Source organism: Homarus americanus, unplaced genomic scaffold (genome assembly GCF_018991925.1).
Source record: "Homarus americanus isolate GMGI-L3 unplaced genomic scaffold, GMGI_Hamer_2.0 scaffold26591, whole genome shotgun sequence".
NCBI lineage: Eukaryota > Metazoa > Arthropoda > Malacostraca > Decapoda > Nephropidae > Homarus > Homarus americanus.
In genome coordinates this window covers 375542-401839 of record NW_024755595.1, presented here as the reverse complement: position 1 = coordinate 401839, position 26298 = coordinate 375542, and the positions used below count along the sequence as shown (strand labels likewise).

General features: G+C 44.6%; 1 protein-coding gene across 1 annotated transcript in view; it reads left to right on the top strand.

Moving 5' to 3' along the window:
• Nucleotides 1-26298, top strand: part of LOC121856602 — a 71074-nt gene that overhangs the window by 30439 nt on the left and 14337 nt on the right. Inside the window, exon 3 of the mRNA XM_042352233.1 lies at nucleotides 25948-26041. Within this exon, the coding sequence (XP_042208167.1) occupies nucleotides 25948-26041 (94 nt within the window). The remainder of the gene's footprint in view (nucleotides 1-25947; nucleotides 26042-26298) is intronic.

Here is a 26298-nt window from a genome sequence, read left to right as displayed (position 1 = left end):
GTGAGGGTCGACTCTACCAAATCCTCATGGCCGGCGGTGAAAGTGTGTGAACGTGTGTCGTGGCGTAGAGTACCTGTCTGTCTGTCTGTCTGCTGGGCTGTGTACGTTCTTGTAGGCCGTGTGTGTATGTGTGTGCGTGTTTCTGACTCTCTGTCTCGTGGGTTTTGGATGTGCATTCTTATAGGCCCTGCGTGTGTGTGTGTGTTCCCGGCTTCACCTCATGTTTGTGAGTCGTGGCTTCAACATCACCTTTATGTGAAGACCTGAACACAAGGCTCCGTTGCAGTGACCTTTATCAAACTGAGGCCCTTAATATCACTGAGGCCCTTACTCTCTCTGAGGCCCTTACTCTCTCTGAGGCCCTTACTCTCACTGTATCTCAAGGGGTGATACCTGACCTGACCCAACATAACATAACCTTGCCTAGCCTAACCCAAGCTAATTATTAATGAGATGTATGGATGGATGGATAGAAGAAGGAGGGAGGAGGTGAGGAAGGAAGGTGGGGAGGGAGGGAGGGAGTGGGGAGGAGGGAGGTGGGGAAGGAGGGGGGAGGAGGGAGTGGGGAAGGAGGGAGAGGGAGTGGGGAAGGAGGGGTAGGGGAGTGGGGAAGGAGGGGAGGGAGGGAGTGGGGAAGTAGGGGGGAGGGAGGGAGTGGGGAAGGAGGGTAGGAAAATAAAAACATTAAACTTGTGATTAAAGAAAACTTGTATCAACTACCAAAAGTCGCCTTCACCTGCGAGGTCATATGTGACGTCACAGGTCAGAGTGGTGATGGTAACCTGGTGACCTTGGGTGAGTTTGCCTGCAGGGGGACGCGCTGACCCCCACCCTCCTCCCACCCTGGAGTCAAGGTCACGTAGAGAGGAAGGGAAGGAGGGAGAGAATCAGGGAGGAGGCTGGTGGTAGCGGGTCACCAGAATGACTAACACTGTTGTTAACCATGGTGGTGAGTTTGTTCTATACATCAGCTGATTGAAGGTTATATGGCGGGTTTGTTTACTGTGTGTGTGTGTGTGTGTGTGTTGTGTTGTGTGTGTGTGTGTGTGTGTGTGTGTGTGTGTGTTGTGTGTGTGCGTGTGTGTGTGTGTGTGTGTGTGTGTTGTGTGTGTGTGTGTGTGTGTGTGTGTGTGTTGTGTGTGTGTGTGTGCGTGCGTGTGTGTGTGTGTGTGTTATTACTGAAGGACCACCAAGTACATTTTTTATATGCCTGTATTACTGTGTTATTATTCTACTTACCGAGAAAATTACTTCCTTGTGTGTTTGTGTTTTATGGAGGAAAATGACGATTATTTATGTTGTTTTAACTTGTTTTATATATTGAGGACACGGATCTGTTTGTGTTTTAAAGTGTTTTATTTCATTCACTGAGAAAAAGCCGATGTTTGTGTCTCGTTTTATTTTGTTTTAAGACATAATAATAAGATGACAACTATTATCTGTGTTTTATACTGGTTTAAGGCATTGAGGGGAAACAAACTCGTACGGGTAGTTTTATTTTGTTTGGTTTATTTAACTAAGAAACACCCTCGTCCATGTGTGTTTTATTGTGTTTAAATGTGTTTGTGAAAATTAACCACCCTCTCGTGTGGTTTTTCTTGTTTTATGCCACATATTAAAAACAAATAGGTTGTATGTATGTTTGTCTGGTATCGTATCATATAAATGTGTGTGTGTGTGTGTGTGTGTGTGTGTGTGTGTGTGTGTGTGTGTGTGTGTGTGTGTGTGTAATCTTGTTTTGACGACGCCTTTGTCTCCATCTTCCCTCCCCTTTCCTCCCTTCTCTCCCCTTTCCTCCCTTCTCTCCCTTCCTCACCCTCCCACCCTCCCTCCCTCCCCCTCAACAGCTGTGGACAGATGCTGAGGCTGACTGGCACTTGTTTCTATTAGCAGTTGTTGTGCCACCAATTGCTTTTGGGGAACTAGGCCACACACCCCTTCCCCTCCCCTCCCCTCCCTTTTGCCCCTCCCTCCCTAACAGTGCCCCCAGCGACGTAACGAATCATGGCAGTGACATAAACGGATTCAATTTGCGAAAGAAAACAAAGTAGTGGCCTCTGCTTGACCCAATATGGATGTCTATGTGTAAGGTCATCTAAGACTCCTCCTGGCTCTTGCTGGTGACCTTTGAACCCCGGGTCATGTCACTGCCTGGCGCCCGTCATACTCCATACCTGGCCCCTACACTCCAACATGGGGGTGGTCACTTCGCTGTTCAAGCTCCACTTCTATCACAACAGGGTAAGTCCACCCCCTCTTTAGATAGATAGATAGATACATAGATAGATAGAGAAAGGAAAGTGTGTTCATTCAGTAAAATCGTCATTAAAGTTTTTATATTGGTCCAACAGATGCACAGACAACGGTATAAACTGTTATAAACAGTAACTTATTTCCACTGAGATTTGCCGTTTATTTGCAGGTGATTTACTGTTGTTTTACGGGTGACTGTTTGTTGATTTGTTGAGACGTATAAAATATTTTTTTTATTAAAGTATTAAGTCCTTACTCTCTGAGGTCATGTTTTGGGTGAGTTATCCCTTAAAGTAAACAAATTTTCTTTCATTCTCTCATATTTCTTCATCATCATCATCATCATCATATTTTTATTTATTCCTCTTAGAATGATAACATGCAAGACCGGTGAGAGAGAGAGTTGGGTGTAGATGGGGAGAATTGCAGGTGGTGTAGGCAGGTGCACAGGTGGTGTAGGCAGGTGCACAGGTGGTGTAGGTGGGTGTACAGGTGGTGTAGGTGGGTGTACAGGTGGTGTAGGGTGGGGTACAAGGCAGGTCCAGTTAAAAGTAATGTTGGTCATGGCCGGACAATTGAGAAGGGAAGGGTCTCTCTCTCTCTCTCTCTCACAGTGGGGGTCAGACCAGGTGAGCTCATTAACCTCAGATAAGGACAGGTAACACACCACACATTCATTACCGTGGGAACAATACTTGGTACTCTTTTGTCTGTACCTGTCGAGTTATACGAACCTGGTGGAACTTTCTCTGTCAGTAGATACTTTCATAAGCTGTTGGATACTTTCCTTTCTCTAGTACCAGTGTTGACAGATACTTTTTTCGTTGGTAGACACTGTTAGATACTATCTTTCCACAAATATCAGTGTTGGCAGAGGAACTTTCTTCTAATACACGAGTTGGCAAGTACTTTCTTATACATGAGTTGGCAAGTACTTTCCATTTTCTAAATTTAAAGCAGTTGGTAAGTAATTTCCCCACCTGCGACTCTCTTGTCTGACTGACTGACTGAGATAATAACAGGAACAATGTGAGCTTCAACAGGAAACCAGAGAAAATGAAGAACTTTTTTATTAATTAACAACCAGCAGGTGTCACGTTACCTGTGTGAACCTGTCCCCGGCACCACACACACAGAGGCCCCTGGACTTCCCAAGACATACCCGAAATAGAAGTGGGAATTTCTCAGAGGGAAGGACAAACGCAAACCCCCCTCCCTCTCCCTTCTCTCCCTCTCCCTCTCCCTTCCTTCTCTCCCTCTCCCTCCTCCCCTTCCCTCAGGACTTATGTAAATATTGACCTCAAAGCTTCAGACACCGAATACCAAGGGACATTAGACAGGTGTGGTGGGGTGAGTGTGTGTGTTGCTGAGACCATTAGAACACTGAACACACTCTAGAACACTGAACACATCCTAGAACACTGAACACACCCTAGAACACTGAACACACCCTAGAACACTGAACACATCCTAAAACACTGAACACACCCTAGACACTGAACACATCCTAGAACACTGAACACATCCTAGAACACTGAACACACTCTAGAACACTGAACACACCCTAGAACACTGAACACACTCTAAAACACTGAACGCACCCTAGAACACTGAACACACTCAAACACTGAACACACTCTAGAACACTGAACACACCCTAGAACACTGAACACATCCTAGAACACTAGACATCCTAGACACTGAACATCCTAGAACACTGAACACCCTAGACACTGAACACACTCTAGAACACTGAACACACCCTAGAACACTGAACACACCCTAGAACACTGAACACACTCTAAAAACACTGAACACACCCATGAGCACTGAACACACTCTAGAACACTGAACGCACTCCAGTCTTGTGTCTGTGGATGTGGTGAGGGGAAAAACATGAAGTACAAGAGTTAATGTTTGAGTTATATCAGCATTTTTTTCATGGCGTCATCGGTTGAGGAGGACCTTGGAGGAGGAGCAGGAGGGGGGAGGATGGCATGTTGTCCATTAAGTCTTTTACTTGTTTTCGAGTGACCACCTTACACACTCGTTGTCATTGTCTTGTTGTGGTCAAAAGTCCCTCCACTACCGCAGTACTACAACAAACACAACACACTTACAGCGAGTATAACACTTAATAACCACTTACAACAATACTACTCAAGTTATAAGTTTTTGATGCCGTTTATAAGTATCTTTGAGGTTTTGGTTGAATGGAAGTATCTGGCAACTGTGGTTTGGCCGAAGGTATAAGGGAGGTTACGGTCCTGACCATCTTCAGTAAAGTGTTTGACTCGGCGGTTTACACACGGCTGGCTGCGAGACCTGAACTAGTCTGTGTGATAAAAACAAGAAATATTTATACATGATCGTATAAACTGAGGATATTATTCGCAGTTGCCGGTGGTGTTGGCAGCCAGCTGGTGGAAGATACCGTTTACCTCCTTCAAGATGATGTGTCACAAACGAGCTGTAGTTAGCAGTAGTCAAGTGGACGAAAGTGAAGCGAACGAACAATTAAAACACAAACTAAACAACCTTCTGGATTGCTTTTAACAACCCCTCACTTAACAAGCTATTGGATAGTTCTTAACAGCCCTCACCCACAACCTGGAAACGTCTGAAGCCAACACAGCAGTAACCTTTTGTGACCTCTGCTGATTATACCCAGTGAACCCCAAGAGCCTAATGTTGACCTCTATTCTCTCGTGGAATTTGTTCGTGACGTCAGTACCTCAAAGCGGAATAGTGACCTTACTTGACCTTTTCTGTTGACACAATCCATTGGAGAGTCGATCATTAACCTTACCTGCCGGCTGACCTGAGTTAACTTTTGGCTGAAGATAAGAGATGACCTTTGGCCGTTTTGGAGGCTTCAGAGGAGAAGAAACTGAAGGAACAAGTGGAGTGTTTATGGGCTGTGCAAGTGTACCATTGTAACAAAGTGTACCGTAGACTCTCCAAGTTTATCTCAGTAACTTAAAGTGTACCTAAACGAAACTCTCTGTTTAAGTGTACCATTGTGACTTAAACTGTACCGTAGACTCTCAAAGTGTACCAAGAAGAAACTGTATAAGTGTACCGTAAAGGTGTACCGTTGAAACTCTTACCCTCGAAGTATACCAAAGATTTGTGTACCTGAACTATACAGTGTACCGTGGAATAGATTCTCGAAGTACCGAACCGCATTGAAGTATACCCAAAGAATAAACTGCATAAGTGTACCGGAGAGTATCGGTACATAGTGAAGGTGTACCGTAGAAGTAGTGTACCGTAGGAGGAGCCGAGGGAAAGTATGCATTCCTTGGTACTGGGAGCTGAGAGAAGCATCCTAGTAACTCATCAAGATTCATTCCTCGCTGCCCGGTTCTCTGACCACAATCATACTCCAGTGTTGAATGACGGTACGTGTGTCTGTCTGTCTGTGTGTTGGAGGGTACTGGTTCTGTTTTATTCTGTATGTCTGTCTGTTTTGACCGTCTGTTTAGCCCTCTGTCTATCACACTGACGGCGGTAAACACACGAGGCTCAACAACAGGTATAAACTCACCGTAAAACTCGTCCAAACAGCAGACACGAGATGGGGCTGCTGTTGAATGTCTGTCTCTCTCTGTCTGTCTGTCTGGGCGTCTGACCTTGCTTGTATATTGTTTGTTTTAGCTAAGTAGACAAGACACAGGTAGGCAACACACACAGGTAGACAACGATAAAGAACAAAATATTATGATATTAAACATGTTCACTTTGTTCATATTTGTTCAGCTGTTATTGTGGTCGACGTCATTGGTGTTATTTTAGTCATCAGGGTCAACTTTCTCTTGTTGTTACCAGGTCAGGTTAGGTTAGGTTAGGTTAGGTTAGGTTGGGTTAGGTTAGGTTGGGTTAGGTTGGGTTAGGTTAGGTTGGGTTAGGTTAGGTTAGGTTGGGTGGGTTGGGTTGGGTTAGGTTGGGTTAGGTTAGGTTGGGTTAGGTTAGGTTGGGTTTATTCATTCCCACCTGGACGTGTTGGTCTCTGGGTAATAATAATTGGCAATAGCACTCTAGTAGTTTCACTTCTTGTTCTTGCTTAACACCATGAGTACGATGATTTAATGCCTTGAGTACGATGAATTAGAATGTTGAGTACGATAATTTTACCTTTTTTTATATAATGACTTAACCCCTTGAGTACAATAACTTAACACCTTGAGTACGATGTCTTGACCGTTTGGAGATGGGGAAACTGTTAAAGCATTGTATTCAAAGGGTTAAATCAACGTACTCAGAAGGGTTAAACTATTGTACTCAAGGGGTTAAAACCGTACTCAGAGGGGTTAAAATTTCGTGCTCAAAGGATTTTATCATCCACATTCAAGAGGTTAAAATTATCGTACTCAGAGGTGTTAATTCTTCGTACTCAAAGTGTTACGCAGAGTCCATGGCTGGGCGGGAACACCTTGCTAACACCTCTTACATGTGTGTTTAGAGGTCAACAGTGTGACGTCACGCTTGTCAAGGCGAGGGAGAGTTTTCCTAGTTTTGTTTCACTGATTATTCGTCTCTCTCTCTTTTTTTTCTCTCTCTCTCTCTCTCTCTCTCTTCAGGTGTGTGACAGGTCAGGTGTCGGTGCTGTCCCCTGTCTTTGTGTCATTAATGTGCCTGTGGGGGGTGGCACTGCTGCCTAGTGCCATCGATCTTATTGTCTCTTGTCCTCCTGTCCCGTAGGCTCTCATATACGTATTGTGCTCCCTCCCTCTTCCCTCTCTCCTCCTCCCTCCCTCCTCCTCCTCCCTTCCCTCCCTCCCTCCCTCCCTCCCTCCCTCCCTCCCTCCCTCCCTCCCTCCTTCCCCTCCCCCCCCCCTCCCCTTCCTCCCTCCTTGCCCCTATCGCTGTCCTTGAGTTACTTCTTATTATTTTCAACGTTTCTGAAGGACGAAGGAAGAGAGGGAGGGAGCGAAGGATGAATGTCTGAATGGAAGGAGAGAGTGGGAAGGAAAGGTCTATTTGAGATTAGCGGACCACATACTGCCAGTGGGAAGGTCTGTGCCACTATTAAGTCACACCTTCACCACACACACACACACCACACACACAATACATACATTCACATTCACAGCCAGTGTGTGTGTGTGTGTGTGTTTGTGTGTGTGTGTGTGTGTGTGTGTGTGTGTGTGTGTGTGTGTGTGTGTAAGCTGTGTGAAGCTGTGTTGTGGGTGTGTGTGTGTGTGTGTGTGAGGCTGTGTTGTGTGTGTGTGTGAGGCTGTGTTGTGTGTGTGTGTGAGGCTGTGTTGTGTGTGTGTGAGGCTGTGTTGTGTGTGTGTGTGAGGCTGTGTTGTGTGTGTGAGCTGTGTGTTGTGTGTGAGGCTGTGTGTTGTGTGTGTGTGTGTGTGTGTGTGTGTGTGTGTGTGTGTGTGTGTGTGTGAGGCTGTGTTGTGTTGTGGTGTGTGTGTGTGTGTGTGTGGGGGCTGTGTTTGTGTGTGTGTGTGTGTGTAGCTGTGTTGTGGTGTGTGTGTGTGTGTGTGTGTGTGTGTGTGTGTGTGTGTGTGTGTGTGTGTGTGTGTGTGTGTGTGAGGGCTGTGTGTGTGTGTGTGTGTGTGTGTGTGTGTGTGTGTGTGTGTGTGTGTGTGTGTGTGTGTGTGTGTGTGTGTGTGTGTGAGGCCTGTGTTGTGTGTGTGTGTGTGTGAGGCTGTGTGTGTGTGAGCTGTGTTGTGGTGTGTGTGTGTGTGTGTGTGTGTGTGTGTGTGTGTGTGTGTGTGTGGGGCTGTGTTGTGGTGTGTGTGTGTGTGTGTGAGGCTGTGTTGTGGTGTGTGTGTGTGTGTGTGGGCTGTGTTGTGGTGTGTGTGTGTGCAGCTGGGTGAGTAACCAGTCGTGGCAGGAGGAGAGGAGACAGTCTGGACACATTCCTCCTCACACAAGAAACTTTTACAAGTAACAAGAGTCTCACTTCACAAAGCGTCGTCCATATAAGTGAGACTCTAGGAAACACACTTAACGCTTTTACTTAACAAACTCCATCACTACAACAACGTCTATAAATAATATTAAACCCATACTTTGTAACTCTAAAGTGTATAAGTATGTTTGATGTTACTTGAAGGGATTTACTTAAGTTAGGAAAGTAATATTTTTAGACGACTTTACATAAGTATAAGTGAATAAATTAAGTACATTGTTATATTCTCACTTATGGGGAACTTTTCACTTACGAGGAACTTTTTAACTTAGGAACTTTTGTTAATCTCGAACACGTAAACATCACCAAGGCACAAAGGTCATTAACCTGTAATTCAGCAGCAACACCTGAGACATGTTTAGTGTTTATAAAGACTACAACAGGTGAACAAGTACGAATCCTAACCTGAAGTAAACACAAGGACAGGTAAAAAAAACACGGGTAAACATAACCAAACACAGGTAAACAAGCATAAACAAACACAGGTAAACACGCCAGGTCAGTCACTTGTCTCGTATCATCACAACAACAACTCGAGGACACGGAATCGAATCTCCTTGTTGTGGGGGAGTGGTTGTGATTGGTCAGATTGTTGTTTTAACTCTCTGGAGAACTTTAGATCGAATCCCTTTACCGTTTGAGAGAGAGTCTTCCATATCGTTAGTTCACTACATCAAGGTTCACTTCAAGGCTCACTGGGTCACCTGTTCAAGTTCCTACCAACAGAAAGTGAAGGACCCAGGTTCGATTACCAATAGGTGTCGTATGATCACTGTTAACGGTACCCAAACTCGAGGAGTTAATTTAGACTGTTAATCTGCTTACCGCTGATCAGTAGAAGGGTCACTGTTAACGGCATACGAGCGTCGTGTGTGTAAAGGTTAACATGGAAACCAGAATATATTTATCTACCGTTGTCAAAGGATCACTGTTTACGGTACCCAATCTCGAGGACTTAAAATACGTTCTGTTTACCGTTGAAGGAAAGTCTGAGTTGAGTTAACCTAACACTAACCTAACCTAACCATCCCTAACTAATGCTACCCTACCCGACGCTGACCTGACCACACTAACCTAACTTCTTAACCTAACCTAACACTAACCTAACCTAACCATCCCTAACTAATGCTACCCTACCCGACGCTGACCTGACCTACCCTGACCTAACCCCCTCAAATAGTGTTAGGGTAGTTAATCTTCAGGTGAAATAAGCTGGGGTGGGTAATCTTCAGGTGATCCCCTTCTTTTTATACATAATTTTTCCGTTTCCGGATAAAGACGGTCGACCAGCCGGCTACAGACGTCGACCAAAGACCTCACTTGAACTGGTTTAAACTCTTACCTACCCTGAGGTCTTAACTCCCCCTCCCTCCCTCCCTCCCCGTACTCCTTTACATCTCCCTTCATCCATTCATCCCCCTCTTTCCTCTTCCGTTCCCTCATTTTCTTCCTCTATCCCTCCCTCCCTCCCTCCCTCCGTTCACCCTTCCCATTCTATCCCTCTTTCCTCCCTCCCTCCGTTCACCCGCCTTTCCTCTCTCCGTTCCCTGCCCTTCCCCTCCTCCTCCGTTCACCCCCTTCCCTCTCTCCCCTTTCCTCCTTCCCTCCCTCCTCCGTTCACCCTTCCCATTCCCTCCTCCCTCCGTTCACCCCTCCCATTCTCTCCCTCCTCCGTTCATCCTCCATTCTCTCCCTCCTTCCTCCCTCCGTTCACCGCCCTTCCCCCCTCTCCTCTCTCCTCCTTCCTCCTTCCTCCACCCACACCTTAAAACATCCTTCTTCCTCCAGCACCTACGAGGCAGCCAATCACGACATAGTGCTTAGGTTAGGTTAGGGTAGGTCATATTAGGTTAGGAGTAGGTCATGAGTTAGGTAGGTCATGTTAGGTTAGGGTAGGTCATGTTAGGTTAGGGTAGGTCTTAGGTTAGGTAGGTTATTAGGTTAGGTAGGTCATGTTAGGTTAGGTCATGTTAGGTTGGGGTCATTAGGTTAGGGTAGGGCAGGTGGGTCATATTAGGGAATTATAGGTCATGTTAGGTTAGGTTTAGGTCATGTTAGGTTAGTAGTCATATTAGGTTAGGGGTAGGTCATTAGGTTAAGTGGTAGGTTAGGTTAGGTAGGAGTTAGGTTAGGGTAGGTCATGTTAGGTTAGGTAGGTCATATTAGGTTAGGGTAGGTCATGTTAGGTTTAGGTTATGTTAGGTCATAGGTTAGGTAGGGTCAGGTAGGTATGTTAGGTTGTAGGTTAGGGTAGGTTATGTTAGGTTAGGTAGGTTAGGTTCATGGGAGGTGGGTCATGTTAGGGTAGATTATGGGTGGGTATGTTAGGGTGGTCATATAGGTTAGGGTAGGTTGGGTTAGGGTAGTCATTAGGTTGGGTCATATTAGGGTAGGTTAGGTTAGGGGGTAGGTCATGGGTTATTGGGTTAGGGTAGGTTAGTTAGGTTATGTTAGGTTTAGGTTAGGTTAGGTCATGTTAGGGTAGGTTATGTTAGGGTAGGTTAGTAGGTCTGTTAGTAGTTGGGGTCATGTTAGGGTGGGATTAGGTTATAATTGGGAGGTTAGGTTAGGGGTTAGGTTAGGTTAGGTTAGGTTAGGTTAGGTTAGGGTAGGTTATGTTAGGTTAGGGTAGGTTAGGTTAGGTCAAACGAGTATTGTGTTGAATATAATGGTTCTTAATCTTTTTTTTGTCATTACTATTAATAGTAGACTTAACACTGGCGTACGTCGTGTTGGTGTCAAGTTTTTGTGAAGACTCAATGTTAGCAGTTAAATTTTGGTCCAGTCATTAGGTGTGTGTGCGTGCGTGTGTGTGTGTGTGTGTGTGTGTGTGTGTGTGTGTGTGTGTGTGTGTGTGTGTGTGTGTGACCTGGATAATGAGACAACTGTTGACGTGAGGAGGAAGGGGCGACCCCTCTCATTCTTTTCTCCATTTGGACTATCTCTCTCTCTCTCTCTCTCTCTCTCTCTCTCTCTCTCTCTCTCTCTCTCTCTCTCTCTCTCCTTCCCTTACTTCTTCCTATCCTCCTCCCTCCCTTTCTCTCTCTCCTCCCTTTCCTCCTACCCCTCACTGGTTCCCTCCCTCCCCTCAGAATAACACGAAAGCAGAATGATTAATACCTCATCCCGTTTTCTGTGAACCAATCAGCGGCCAGAATGATATCAACAGTTTCCCTCAAGACCACGAAAGGTCACGTTAACTCACCTGTCTTAACGAGGGGGTCACCTGAAGAATAACCACCCTAACACTATGAGGTTAGGTGACGTAGAGTTAAGGTAGGTTTGGTTAGGTTAGGTTAAGTGATATGAAGTTAAGGTAGGTAAGGTAATGTTAATATTTTTGAACACAGATTTTAAACACTTTTGTTCAAAGTTAAATACGCTAATTATTATCATTGTTTTACCTGAATGAATTAATGAGTTAACATGAAGGTGTTTTAGTGTATAATTTATTTCTTTAGTTTATATTTATTTGATTATTTCCTTGTTTATAATTTACTTTTTTATTAATTATTTTTATTTATTTTTTTGTTTATTTATTTGGGTATAATTTACTTTTTTACTCATTTTTTTATTTGTTTGGTTAGTATATTTTATATTTAGTTGTTTGTTTATATTCCTTTTTTTTTTCTTAATTGTGTTTTTATTTGTTTGTTCATGATAGAGACGAGGGCTGATCCACCTTTCACATCCTCACCAAGTTTTTGCCAGTTTCTCTTTGTGTTACCTGTTGTGTGACGTCATATACTGCCCGGCCAGGTGAACCAGGTGAGCGCGGGAGGTGGTGGTGTGGTAGGGTGTGGTAGGGTGAGGGGTGAGGGGGGAATGAGGTTGGTGGAGAGGTATTGAAGGGAGATGGAGGGGTGTAGGGAGGGGGATGAGGGGAGTGGGGTGTATTGAGAGAGAGGGCGAGAGGGGAGAAGATGGCTGGGACGGGAGAAAGTAGAGAGAGAAAGAGAGATTGGGGAAGCGTGGAGGGTTGAAGGAGGAAGAAGAAGAAGGAGGAGGAGGAGAAGAAAGAAGAGGTAGGAGAAGAAGAAGAAGGAGGAGGAGGAGAAGAAAGAAGAGGTAGGAGGAGGAGGAGGGTGTCAGACCAAGGTGCTTCATGTCACTAGTGAGGAAATACACTAGTGGATATTTTGTGGAACTGTACAATGACTGGCTGACTGGCTTACAAACTGACTGACTGTGTGACTGGCTTACTAACAGGCAGGTAAGTGGGCAGACAGACTGGGCGACCTGAAACTCCCTCCGTCACCAATCTATACCTGCCGCTGTGTCCGGCCGCGGCAGGTAAAGATGTGGGTTGACATTATGTTGGCTCTCTCTCTCTCTCTCTCTCTCTCTCTCTCTCTGGTGAAAGTATAAACACGTAGATAAGGGACATTTCGTCCTTGAACTGTGTAAAGAATAATTTATTTCCCGATAAACTGCGCGGGAAATTGTTGCTTGTTTATTGACTCGACTAAACAGCGATGATCTTTCTCTAACTCATATTACAATGTGATGACGTCAGGTAGAGCTGGCCAATAGATGAAAGGGACGCCTGACCAAAACACGATGGCGTCAAATTAATCGACCAATAAGCTAATAGGTTTCAGAACTCCAAACCAAAGCACGATTACGTCACAATAACTCAACCAATGGGCTTGAGGCTCATAGTCAGATAACTTAACATTGGTGTAAAATCAGTGTATGCAAGAGACAAATATTGAAGCCTTGGCATGATAATAATGCTCGGTGATAAGGGTCAAAGATAAGTTAAGACCCCGAGGTTAAGACGGTCACAACATTGTGTTTTGAGAATAATGAAGTCTGGAAATTCTTGGTAAAAATGGTACTTGGAAACTGTTTTTATGTTTGGGTTATGAAAGTAATTTTTTTTCTGTGTGTTATTATTATTAGTAGTAGTAGTAGTATTATTATTATTAAACTAACTGTCATTAATATTTTAGGTAAGAGTGGCCGGAACATCACCTGTGTCCATTAACGGTAATGTACACAAGATGAATGTCATATGTACACATTCCGTACACACACACACAGGAAGAGCTACAGGTACACACAAACATAAACACACACACACACACACAAACAGAGGAAGGCTCACACGTACACATACAAACTGACACATGCACACACAGACGTACACGCAGGGGGTAACACGTGTACACCTCCTTATGTATACAAATTCATATATATTTTTAACCATTGCTTATAACAACACTATTTGTTTCTTTGTTTATGTTTCTTTGTTTTTACTTGATTTCTTTGTTGTTTTAAGGCGTAGACAAACCTTGTAAGTGGTTTTCTTTTTCCCTTTTTTTCATTTTGTATCATTTACTGGCGGGAATCTCTCTCTCTCTCTCTCTCTCTCTCTCTCTCTCTCCTTATATCATCATCGTCTATCCTTGGCACCGCACCTTCCTAGGTCAGCTCAGGTCCAGCCAGTCATGTACAGTGTTCATCAGGTGTGTTCAGTGTTCACCAGGTGTGTTCAGTGTTCACCAGGTGTGTTTAGTTTTCACCAGGTGTGTTCAGTGTTCACCAGGTGTGTTTAGTTTTCACCAGGTGTGTTCAGTGTTCACCAGGTGTGTTTAGTTTTCACCAGGTGTGTTTAGTTTTCACCAGGTGTGTTCAGTGTTCACCAGGTGTGTTTAGTTTTCACCAGGTGTGTTAAGTTTTCACCAGGTGTGTTCAGTGTTCACCAGGTGTGTTCAGTGTTCACCAGGTGTGTTTAGTTTTCACCAGGTGTGTTTAGTTTTCACCAGGTGTGTTCAGTGTTCACCAGGTGTGTTCAGTGACTTGAGGTTGTCTTGGTAACTTGATGACAGATGAGATTGTTGACAAACGTGTTTCTGGAAGCTGCTTGTCTCCAGCATTGGTGGTGATGGTGGTGTGTGTGGTGGTGGTGACATGGTGGTGGTGATGGTGGTGTGGTGGTGGTGGTGATGGTGTGGTGGTGGTGGTGACAGGAGTGTTGGTGATTATGGTGGTGATGGTGTGGTGGTGGTGATGGTGTGGTGGTGGTGATGGTGTGGTGGTGGTGGTGACAGGGTGTTGGTGATTATGGTGGTGATGGTGTGGTGGTGGTGATGGTGTGGTGGTGGTGGTGACAGGGTGTTGGTGATTATGGTGGTGATGGTGTGGTGGTGGTGATGGTGGTGGTGGTGGTGACAGGAGTGTTGGTGATTATGGTGGTGATGGTGGTGGTGATGGTGGTGATGGTGGTGACTGGTTTTGATGGTGATTATGGTGGCGTTGGTGGTGATCGTGCAGGTGGCTTGTGAGGACGAGAAGATTCTCCCTGACAGGTGATTGAGTCGCCACAACGGTGCACCAAGGCTCTTACGCACACACACACACACACACACACACACACACACACACGGCCCCACCTCCACACACACCCACACACAGGCTCCTGCATACAGACACACACACGGCCCTATACCTCCACACACATAAGGAATTCCACCTCTACACACACACACACACACACACACACACACACACAGAGCTGAGTAGTACACGTCAACACTCAGCGCCCCGGTACAGGTATAGGCTGAGGCAGGGAGAACGTAAGGCTGTTTATCTGAGTGTCTAACCCCGAGGAGGACCACCTTAAGAGGGACGAGTTGTTTAGTACTATTATGACCCCTGGTGGTTGTCCTTCCGTGTGTCTGTCCGTCCCGAAGATATTTTTGTTGATTCTTTTGTTGTTTCTGATGTAATATGATTTTTTGTTTATTCTCTTATTTTTGATATTAGAATACAGCAATTAGTTAAGAAATTTGTCTACGGTCTGTTTTGTATATTGTTTACGTAATGTTATTGTTTGTCTACACCTTTACGTATGTTGAGTGTAAACAGGACAAATATACCAGAGTTTCTTCGATAATTTGTATAAGATTATTGTTTATGTGGTAGAATGTGTCTGGATATAAAGGTATAGTTTATTGGTTGGAAATATATAGCAGTTTGAGATGGTTTGGTAATAATCGTTAACAGTGACTAAATATATTACGTTATATCAGAAGAATCAGGTTTTGTTGATGGGTAATGTTGTGCAGTTATGTGAGGGTGTCAGGTGTCAGGGTGTTGGATGTCAGGGTGTCGGGGTGTGTCTGGTGTAGTGGGTGCGGGTGTCGGGTCTCAGGTGCGAGGGTGTCGGGGGCAAGTGGATACAACATTCATACATCCTATCCTAAGAGTCTCTAGTTTGCTCCCAGGATACAACCAAATCACCCAGCAGTGAATATCAACCTAATGTTACAGTTTGGAGAGTGAGGAGGGTCGAATACAGTGTCTTGTGTACCGAAGACTAACCATAGAGCGTGTTGGTACTGTCATCACATTTAGTTAAGTTTCCCCCATATATCTACCACACGTAATACATTTTCTCTTACAAGACTCATGAATCATACTGGGGTGTTATTATAATTTATATGTAATTATTAACTTAAAGACAGCTAATAATTGAATGTTTTTAGGTCGAGTCATAGCAGGAGAGTTATTATTATAGACGTTTGTGATCATAAAGTATAGTTAAGTGAAAGATTTTACTGACTTTGCGACCTTGAATATAATTTGTCTAATGTTACGGGGAGTGATGCGAGGGGGGACTATGTTATCAGTATTCTCGTGGTCTGTTGCACGCAGCCGCTGACTGTAAGGTAAATTTTGTTCCATGTCACTGAATCGTTGTCTTATGTTGTTTTAGGGGTGTTCGTTAATTAAAGGATAAAAAAGGTGACTAAAACTGTATTTAATATTTAGTGAGGTTATTGGAGTGTATAAACGTCACACCAGTAGTAGTAGTAGTTATAGCAGCCAAGATAATAAGTTTTAATTAAATTATCTGCAAGAGAAGGGAGAGGTGAAGGGTACACAGGCGATGTAATAATCAACTCCTCTCATGACGTCAATTAGACAAAAAACTTGAACCCTTCTCTTGTTTTTTGTTGTTGTTGTTGGAGTTCCTGGTCGTAGTTATAGAAGATGGACCCACAAAAAAGGACAGATCCTCCCTAATCTTCCACCGTGCTACGTGCGTGTGTGTGTGTGTGTGTGTGTGTGTGTGTGTGTGTGCGTGTGTGTGTGCGTGTGTGTGTGTGTGTGTGTGTGTGTGTGTGTGTGTGTGTGTGTGCGTGCGTGTGTGTGTGTGTTAGTAGTTAGTGTAGAGGAAATTTAGTTATGGAATCAGTTCTGTTTTAGTGTTTATGGTGAGTGTGTAGGAAGTGTGTATGTGGTATGTGGGAGGAGGTGAAGGAAGAAGGGAGATGAGGTGGAGGAGAAGGAGATGAAAGAAGGAGGAATAGATAGAGAAAGAAGGAGAAGGAAGAGGAGGTGGAGGAGTAGTAGGAGGAAAAGAAAGAAAAGAATGAGGATGTGACTTAATTCAAGTTAAGACTACATGTTTGACCATTGTTCGTCCCTTCTTCAGTGTTAGGAAAGATGCCTGAGGGCGGTGGCAACGAGGCAGTGTTGAGGAGTGGTGGTGGTGGTGTAGGGAGGGAAGGTTAGGGTTCTGGTGGTGTGGTGTTGGAGGTTATAATGATGGTAGGGGTGTGGGAGGCGATGCTGGTTGGGGGTGGTGGGGGTAGGTGATGCTGATGGTATGTTGGGGGTGTAATAGTAGAGGTGTGGGTGAAAATGTTGGTAGAGGTGCGGCGGTGGGAAGGGTTATACAGGTAGCAGGTCGGGAGAGAGGGAAGGAGAGGAGGTACACACACAGGTAGACATTATCTTAATCTCGCCCACAGGTCCTTAGTAACAGCACAGTTCCTTCATAAAGATGCTTAAAATAATCTTCACTCAGACGAACGAACTGCTTTGAAATTCCTGAGGACCTTGTTTTAAATAATGTATTTAAGGGATTCCTATTTTAAAGTGTATTTGGGGTCCCTAATTTAAGGTGTACTTGGGGTCCCTTATTTAAATAACATGTGGACCAGGAGATACTTATGTGGCTCCAACACTTAACACCTTCAACCTTGACGTCGACAATGTTTACTTACAACACCGTAAGTGACACAACTATGATTCGGACTTGAGCACACTGACAGATGGACGCTACCAGGAGATGGTACAGGTGTTGGTGTGTGATATAACAGCGTTGCCCGAAGCTGCCTATGCCAGACGGGCCGGGCGGGTCAGGCCAGTGTCCGGACTCTTGTTAGCTGTTACGTCACATTTTGGGCGGGGTTGGGAGTGGTGGGGCGGGGATGTGGGTGGTGGTTTGGAGGGGTGGGTGTGTGGAGTTGGGAGTGGTGGGGCAATGAGGGTGGTGGTTTGGAGGGGTGGATGGATGGGGTGGGGATGAGGGTGGTGGTTTGGAGGGGTGGATGGATGGGGTTGGGAGGGAGGCGTCTTAACATTAATAGATCTGGTAGTTAAGGTTGTCTCAGTGTCACTTTATTATCGTGTTGGTGTTGTGTTGTGGTGTGTTGTGTTGTGGTGTGGTGTAAGTGAACAAGTGAAATAATGTTTTTTTTTAATCTCCCCAGGAAGGTGAAAAAAAATTATTATTTGTAAGGAACCATCTTTGTGTGGAAGCTGAAGTGAACCTGTGAGATGCATTTTAAAATCTCCAGTTAGAGACAAGAGTTTGGAGTGAGAGACTTGGAACATCCGTATTTGTGTTGCAGCTTGAGACGCTGGTTAGTCCTTTTGTTTCTTATCTTGTTCTTGGGAAACTTCAACACACCAACACCCGGACCCGGAAAGTCCACGACTTGAAAGGTTGTCATGATATGGAAATATTCTCACCGGTGCGTTATAGTGCAGCCTCACACTGCCCCCTGTCCTTCTGTCTCATAAAATGTGTAGATTTAACTTTTGGGGGATGTTGATGATTGTTTGCTGTTTCCTGGAGGAGCGTGAGTCACGGGCAGCAACAAGCGAGGGTCCAGCATGATAGTCATGATTGCAATAACGCTGTAATGTTATGCAAGGATCCTTGATCGTGACACTGGCAGAGGTGACCTTCTCTGGGCTTTTTTGCCTCTGTTCTTCACCACAAAGATGCGCATCACCAGTCACCTTTTTGGGTCCAGCTCCCGTGTGAGGAGATGAGGGGGTATAACTTCGGTGTGCCGTTGTCACCACCATAAAATGTGTGAGGAGGACAGAAAGATGTCCCTTTGTACAGTTATCACCACCAGGGTGTGGTCAGCGGCCAGCGGCGGTATAGCTGTTCTTATAGTGTTGTGGACGAGTGTGTGATGGTGACGAGGTGGTGTCATATATTTCTTTCTGTCGAGATATAAAAGTTTTCTTTTTCTTAATGTCACTGACGCCAAAAGTCCAACACCTCAGTCAGAAAACTTACGTGAAGAACTACTGTAAGTTCAGTATTTCTTCATTAGGATCTGAAGTCTTTCCTTCATCTCTCTTAATTAACAATAAAGTTATCCTCAACAACCACCGCCCCACCTAATGTCAGCCTCAACCACGACGTTGATGCAGCGAGCGTTAGTAGCCGGGTGAGGGACCTGCAGGACCCTCGTGATGGAACAAACATTGCCGGGTCCATCTTCACTTGGCGGGGCGGGGCGAGGCGAGGAGCGGCCATTGAAGCACCGCAGGAACGCACGTCGTCGGGATCATCTTCACCTGGTGAGGGCCGGGCAGGGTGGGGCGAGGCGGCCATGAGGGTCCTGACCATGGCCACTATCGTTCTTTTATAGCTCTTGATCCTTGAAGCTGACGACTATAATTAATGAATGGGTTTTTTTCGCCGTCGCCGAGGGATGAGACGCTGTACCCGCTGTGATCATGCCTGGTGAGTGAGGGAGTGTAGACATCATCAGTTCTAACGATAAAACCAACTGGAGGAAAAATATTAATATTATAAGTTATTGAGAATCTTAACCAAGACTCTAAAATACAATGTGGTTAACCTTCAGTGTTCTTGTGGCCCGCATAGTGAGTGTCAGTCGTCAGCAAAGGGAGGGAGACAATTTGAGGGTATCCAAGAAGTCATCATCATCATCTTCTCTATATTTATCTCTGTGTTGTAGAGGACCAGCTCCCAGGTGCCTCAGTCGTCCACCAGGTTGTTACAGGTCCGGGTCACTCACAGCTGTAGAACCAGTTGTAGTAGCTGTAGAAGTAGGTGGAGTCCTCACACCTTCCGGCTGCTGACGAGAAGTGCTTGGTTTATCCACCGTGGAGCTCTGATGAGTCAGGAAAATCTCGGTCTCTTTAGTGTGTGTTTATGATAGCCAGCAAACATTTGCCTCGCCCCCTGCCTGCAGTGGCGATGTTTTTATGTACGAAATACATTGAAAAACGTTCGCAATGGCACCTTAAGGGATCTACGCCAGACACACGTACGCCATGTCATCCGAGACCAACTTTACGACAGGAGAAACGCGATAATAAGGTCCAGTAAAAAGAGAGGGTGAGTTTTTGTGAGGGTGTGGTGGGTAAGGGTCATATCCCGGCCACAGGAACTAGATTACTGTGTCTTTCCCAGGATCTACCTCACCAAGTTCACGTAACAAGGATGACGTCTCTCTCTCTCCTGAAGGACTACCCATACCTACCTGACCATCCCTCCTGCCATGATAACCTTGTACACGAGGACATCTTCAGTGGTTCATCTTCAGTGGTTATGTCAATGTCCGCGTCTCTTGCCACACCACACTGTACAAGACAATATCAGATAGTGTTACAGAAGTTACAGTGTCTTAAGGTTATAGTGACCAGTGTGTTCGGAGTGTGGGGTGGGAAGGTTTCTGTGTGGGGGAGCCAGATGTGTGTGTGTGTGGGGGAGCCAGGTGTGTGTGTGTGGGGGAGCCAGATGTGTGTGTGTGTGTGTAGAGTGTATGAATGATTGTGTGTGAAGGAAGTAGTTTAGTGTGGAACGTTGAGTGAATGTCTTGGTACCTGAAAGCTCGTGTGTGTGTTTGTTTTAAGTTTGAACTTCTGTATCGTGCTGTGAGAGAGAGAGGGAGACAGACAGATATACAGAGAATTTGGTATATTTCCCGGTTGAACAGATCACTTTTTTTTTACTTTTATGTCGTCTCATTTTCATTTCTAAAAAACATTATTCATCATTCGTCTCTCCGTATAATCTTATTTTATTATTCATTCATTATTTTTGCATTTCATCATGAATCATTTGCGATAATTTGTTCCTCATCGTAACATCTACCACTATTGTAAACCATATCTGTAGAAAATAGTTTAGGTATCCCGGGAAAATGTTGAGTTTTCTATGGAATGAGAAGCTTCCGTTTTCTGTTGGTTACGTACTGGTGCGGGACGAATTCATGGTAAACTAAAGTCAAATATGATTTTCAGGATACAATTACTGATTATGTATGTTTAGAAAGATATTATTCTACGTTTTTATCACATTAATATTACTAAGCACCTAATTAATAATATTCAGAGTAGTTTGAGAAACTTCCATACTTGCTGAAACAAGGTGTTAATTCACATCTTTACGTCAACACTACAAAATGAGGAGTTGCTATTATCTCTCTCTCTCTCTCTCTCTCTCTCTCTCTCTCTCTCTCTCTCTCTCTCTCTCTCACCAAAATTCACAGCTTGGTGTTGTTTGGTACGTCAAGCATTGCAGCGGTGACGTCAACACACACTGACATAGGAAATGCTTTGGGTGACTTGAATGATAACACGGATGATATTATCCTGAGCCAGAGATAAAGTTAAGGGCTTAGTGCTGAGGTATGACTGTGTGCTGATGGTCTCCATTACCCTTGTTTATCTTATCTCTTGTGGGGATTAGTGAGAAATGTTCAGAATGGAGAGAGAGAGAGAGTGTGTGTGTGTGTGACAGACAGACAGATAGATAGATAGATAGATAGATAGATAGATGTAGACGAACCCAAGGAAATACCACTAATTAAACTGATTAACGATAGTGGCTCACGTGTTATCTGGCAACATTATGACCAACAGGAAATTGCCCCTATTAACTCTTAAGAAAAAAACATCCTTAATCTCGTCTTCAACTATCGGCAAATATCAGTTGACGCCGATTATTACTGTACCGAGTATATCAAACATCCGTCTAAAATTTAATCTAAACTAAAAACTTATTTTACATTTAACTTAATTTACATTTTAATAATCCAGTTCAGAGCCTTATTTAGGTGTTGGTAAGTATCGGTGAACTCAATTTGCCACGTTGTTACCTTGACTATCTGGTGAAAATAGTGTGTTTACTGTGAATATTAGACTTGTTTTGAGGAGGTTCTGAAATACCAGTTGTTGCTGAACGTTGCCGCCTGAGTGACGCCGACTAGCAGAACGCAGCGGCCTAATTCCGGGAAGTACCTTGTGATTAAAATTTACCTGTTACAACTGGCTGATATATTTTCCTGTGTTAATTGGAGGTAAGTAGTGAGGAAGACGGTAGAGCCTAATATGGCGGTAGGCCACGGCGGCGTAATGCAGGAAATGTGTTGATGTTTTTGTTCTGTCGAGTGTGAGGTGTGACTTGTTTCTTTGCTTGTCTCTATAAGTTGTTACTCAGTCAAGGGGGACCTGAACCACGAATAAGTCAGTTCCTCAAGTTGTTACTCAGTCAAGAGGGACCTGGAGCTTGAGCTGTGTTCCTTAATCATAAGAATAAACTTGAGAGAGAGAGAGAGAGAGAGATTTCTAAATGAGGAGTACATGGAGGCCTAATGGAGAAAAGAAAGGGAGGGAGAGAGGGATAAATTTTAAGAAAGAGATGGAAAGGTCAAAGGGAGAATCAGTAAGGGGGAGATGAGGGAGGTAGGGGGTGAAGGAGAGAAGGTGGGTAAGAGGGAGTGCGATAGGAGAGAGGGAGAAAGAAGAGGAGTGTGCAGGTGAGGGAGGTAGGGGGTGATGAAACACAACAGGACACTACAGACGCTTAGTGGCAGCCGAGGTGAAGGTTGACAGAGAGGGAGAGACAGACAGACAGAGGGACAGAGACAGAGAGAGAGACTGGCAGACAGAGAGACAGAGAGGTACTGATACTTATCATCACACACACACACGCCTAATAACTAATACTGTACCTTTCTTAATTAACAGAGGTTTACATGGTGTTGATTGTCACTCTTATGGTGAAAATATTATCTGTCTATCTATCTATCTATCTATCTATCTATATGTCTGTCTGTCTATCCATTGCTTTATCCTCAGTTACACTGTACACAAAAATATACCAGTTAATCCTCTTTATAAATCAACACCAACTCAGGTAATCCCAGAGGTAATCCCAGATCAGTCTCGGCCTTCGGATTACCTTAATTAATCCCAGGTGTGTCTCATTTCGTCTTCACGGGACTCTCAAGGTTGACCTTCAAGTAAAAACAAGCTTTAATCCCTCAATGATAGGTGGAGAGGGAGAGGGGGAAGATAGGTTGAGGAGGGGTTGGGGTAGGAAAAGGCAGCGGGGGGTGTCAGTTGGGCTGTGGTGGTAGAGGAGGGAGGAGGAAGGGGTAGGGGGGAGGGAGGGAGGAAGGGTAGGGGGGAGGGAGGGAGGAAGGGTAGGGGGGAGGAAAGGACGGAGGTTTAACTGCTGTGTTAATCCCGTGAGCGTCTGGCGACACTGATGATAACAGAACAAGATACTGTACTCGTTACCGGAGATGGTGTAAGGTAGTAGGTTCACCCTCTCAGTGTATGTGGGGCTTCCGTCAGCACCGCCTCAGTCGTTGCAGCAGTCAGTAGGGCAAAGTGGACACGGATATCTCAGGACACGTCGGACGGAAGGGATCACGGATGGCCTGTGACACACTTGGGATACGCATGGACTCGTGGGAAACGTGTGGAAACAAAGGGCAAGCCTTATGATGAGTTGGGACATGTCTTAAAACTTCGAGATTTGACTAAGACGCATACACTCACTGATGTCAAGACACGCAGGGATACGTTGAAACATCCACCCACCCCCCAGAGATTCCTTAAGACATACCCGAGAGAATTCAGGACACGCAGATACTGTATTTTACACCCTTCGTCACAAACCAGTGGAGATGGGAGACGCCGCTCAGTCAGTCTCCATACCTCCTGGGATGTTGCCTCTGTTTCTGACGCTCGACCACAACAACCACACCCACAACCACGACGACGACACAGGTGAGGCACTACGACAACCACACCTCCACCACACCCACAACCATGACGGAATAATTTAATTGACCATATGGGGAAGGACGTGATGGTCATGGGTTATGGGGGAAGATGTGCTTTTGTAATGGGTCGTTGGAAAGGTTAAGACTTGGAGTTAGAGTACTAGTAAGGGTTAATACTTGAGGTTCGAGTACTAGTAAGGGTTAAGACTTGGAGTTAGAGTACTAGTAAGGGCTAATACTTGAAGTTCGAGTACCAGTAAGGGTTAAGACTTGGAGTTAGAGTACTAGTAAGGGCTAATACTTGAAGTTCGAGTACCAGTAAGGGTTAAGACTTGGAGTTAGAGTACTAGTAAGCGTTAAGACTTGGAGTTAGAGTACTAGCAAGGGTTAATACTTGAGGTTCGAGTACCAGTAAGGGTTAAGACTTGGAGTTATAGTACTAGTAAGGGTTAATACTTGAGGTTCGAGTACTAGTAAAGGTTAAGACTTGGAGTTATAGTACTATTAAGGGTTAATACTTGAGGTTCGAGTATTATTAAGAGCTAAGACTTGAGGTTCGAGAAAGTACTAGTATGGGTTAGACTTGGAGTTAGGAGTACTAGCAGGCGGGCTAATACTTCTTGAGGTTCGGAGTACTAGTGGCGTTTAAGACTTGGAGTTAGAGTACTAGTAAGGGTTAATACTTGAGGTTCGAGTACTAGTAAGGGCTAATACTTGAGGTTCGAGTACTAGTAAAGGGTTAAGACTTGAGTTAGAGTACCAGTAAGGGCTAATACTGAGGTTCGAGTACTAGTAAGGGTTAAGACTTTGGAGTTAGAGTACTAGTAAGGGTTAATACTTGAGGTCTGGTTACCAGTAAGGGTTAAGACTCTGGAGTTAGAGGCTCAGGTGCTAATACTGAGGTCTGGAGCACCAGTAAGGGTTAAGACTTGGAGTTAGAGTACTAAAGCAAGGGTTACTTGAGGTTCGAGTACCGCAAGGGTTAAGACTTCGGGATAGAGTACTAGTAAGGGTTAATATCACTTGGTGCTCTGAGTACTAGTAAGAGTTAAGACTTGGAGTTAGAGTACTAGTAAGGGTTAATACTTGAGGTTCGAGTACTAGTAAGGGTTAAGACTTGGAGTTAGAGTACTAGTAAGGGTTAATACTTGAAGTTCGAGTACCAGTAAGGGTTAAGACTTGGAGTTAGAGTACTAGTAAGGGCTAATACTTGAAGTTCGAGTACCAGTAAGGGTTAAGACTTGGAGTTAGAGTACTAGTAAGCGTTAAGACTTGGAGTTAGAGTACTAGCAAGGGTTAATACTTGAGGTTCGAGTACCAGTAAGGGTTAAGACTTGGAGTTATAGTACTAGTAAGGGTTAATACTTGAGGTTCGAGTACTAGTAAAGGTTAAGACTTGGAGTTATAGTACTATTAAGGGTTAATACTTGAGGTTCGAGTATTATTAAGAGCTAAGACTTGAGGTTCGAGTGAGAAGGTTGACTAAGAAAATGGTAGTTTGACTTTTGTGAAGAAGGCATATATCAGGAAAGACCTTGTAAGGTTCCTGACAGCTTAATAATGCAGGTGTTGGGAAATACTTAATTGTAGTGGTGAGAGAGAGAGAGAGAGAGAGAGAGAGAGACTTCACACCTATGTTAATCACTTTAGGCTGCCCAGGTATCAGGTAAACATGGAGGTGTGTGTGTGTGTGTGTATTGATTGCCGTAAACTGGATACCAAGAAATATTAGTGGACAGGCGGATTAATATTAATGAACTGAATTTCCTCATTGAATAGATTGTGAGAGACGGGGTGGAGGAGGAAAGGAGAGAGGAGCAAGAAAGGAAGAAAATATGAGAGCGTAGTGGATGGAACGAGAGAGAGAGAGATCCCAAAATAGGAAACTTGTGCATATAAATCAGCGTTAGGGCGGAAAAACCTGAACACAAACACGTCAACTTACCTGTGTGACCTAGGTACCACCCCCCTCCTTCCCCTCCTCACCTCCTCTCCCCCTCACCTTTCCCCCCTCTCCTCCCCTCACTCCCCCAACACTCATCCCTTCCCACCTCCTCCTCACCCTCACACCCAGCACCCCCCTCTCCTCCTCTTGTTTACACACAGTGGCTTGATTCATGTGAAGGAGGGAGAGGTTGACTCCAGCGAGGCCACCAACATCTCAACAAAGGTCACATCTGTTAAGGCAAACTGTCTCTGTCTGATCTGAATTTAAATCAGTGGGTCAAGTAGCGGCACTCGGGTTCACTACCATACTTAAACACACGGGTCACTACCACACTTAAACACACGGGGCCACTACCACACTTAAACACACGGGGCCACTACCACACTTAAACACACGGGTCACTACCATACTTAAACACACGGGTCACTACCACACTTAAAACTACATCCAGATGAAATTGCAAAACATTGTACTTCAACCCTAATAGTTGTTGCTGAAATTTAGAAGCAAAAGGTGATTGTGAGGCCGACAGATGAAGTGAAAGTCATTACATTGTCTTTTTTCTAATAGATGACGTTAATGCCTAATTGTCCTTTCTCCCAATATATGGCGTTAGTGCCTAATTGTCCTCTCCACCAATAGAAATCGTCGGAATGACTTAGTTGTAGTGTCCAGCCAATGATGTTATTGTGAAGTGTTGTATTAAAATAGTTGTTGTGTTACAGATGGCGGGCACGGTGGGGCGCCTCTGGGCCTCGCTCTCCTCATAGCCATGGTCTCCGTCGCCCTGGCTATTGCTATCATCGCCCTCCTTATAAGGTGAGTGTGTCATCTCTTTCTCTCTCTCTCATCACAGGTTCGTCTCGCTGCCAACTTTTACAATAATTACAAAGAAATTCCTTGAGGTAAAGGTTAACTGTTACTTGTACTTGATTCCTTAGTGTCACTGTAACCTAACTGTATTACCTGTGACTGTATTACTTGTACCTGTATTACCTGTGACTGTATTACTTGTACCTGTATTACCTGTGACTGTATTACTTGTACCTGTATTACCTGTGACTGTATTACTTGTA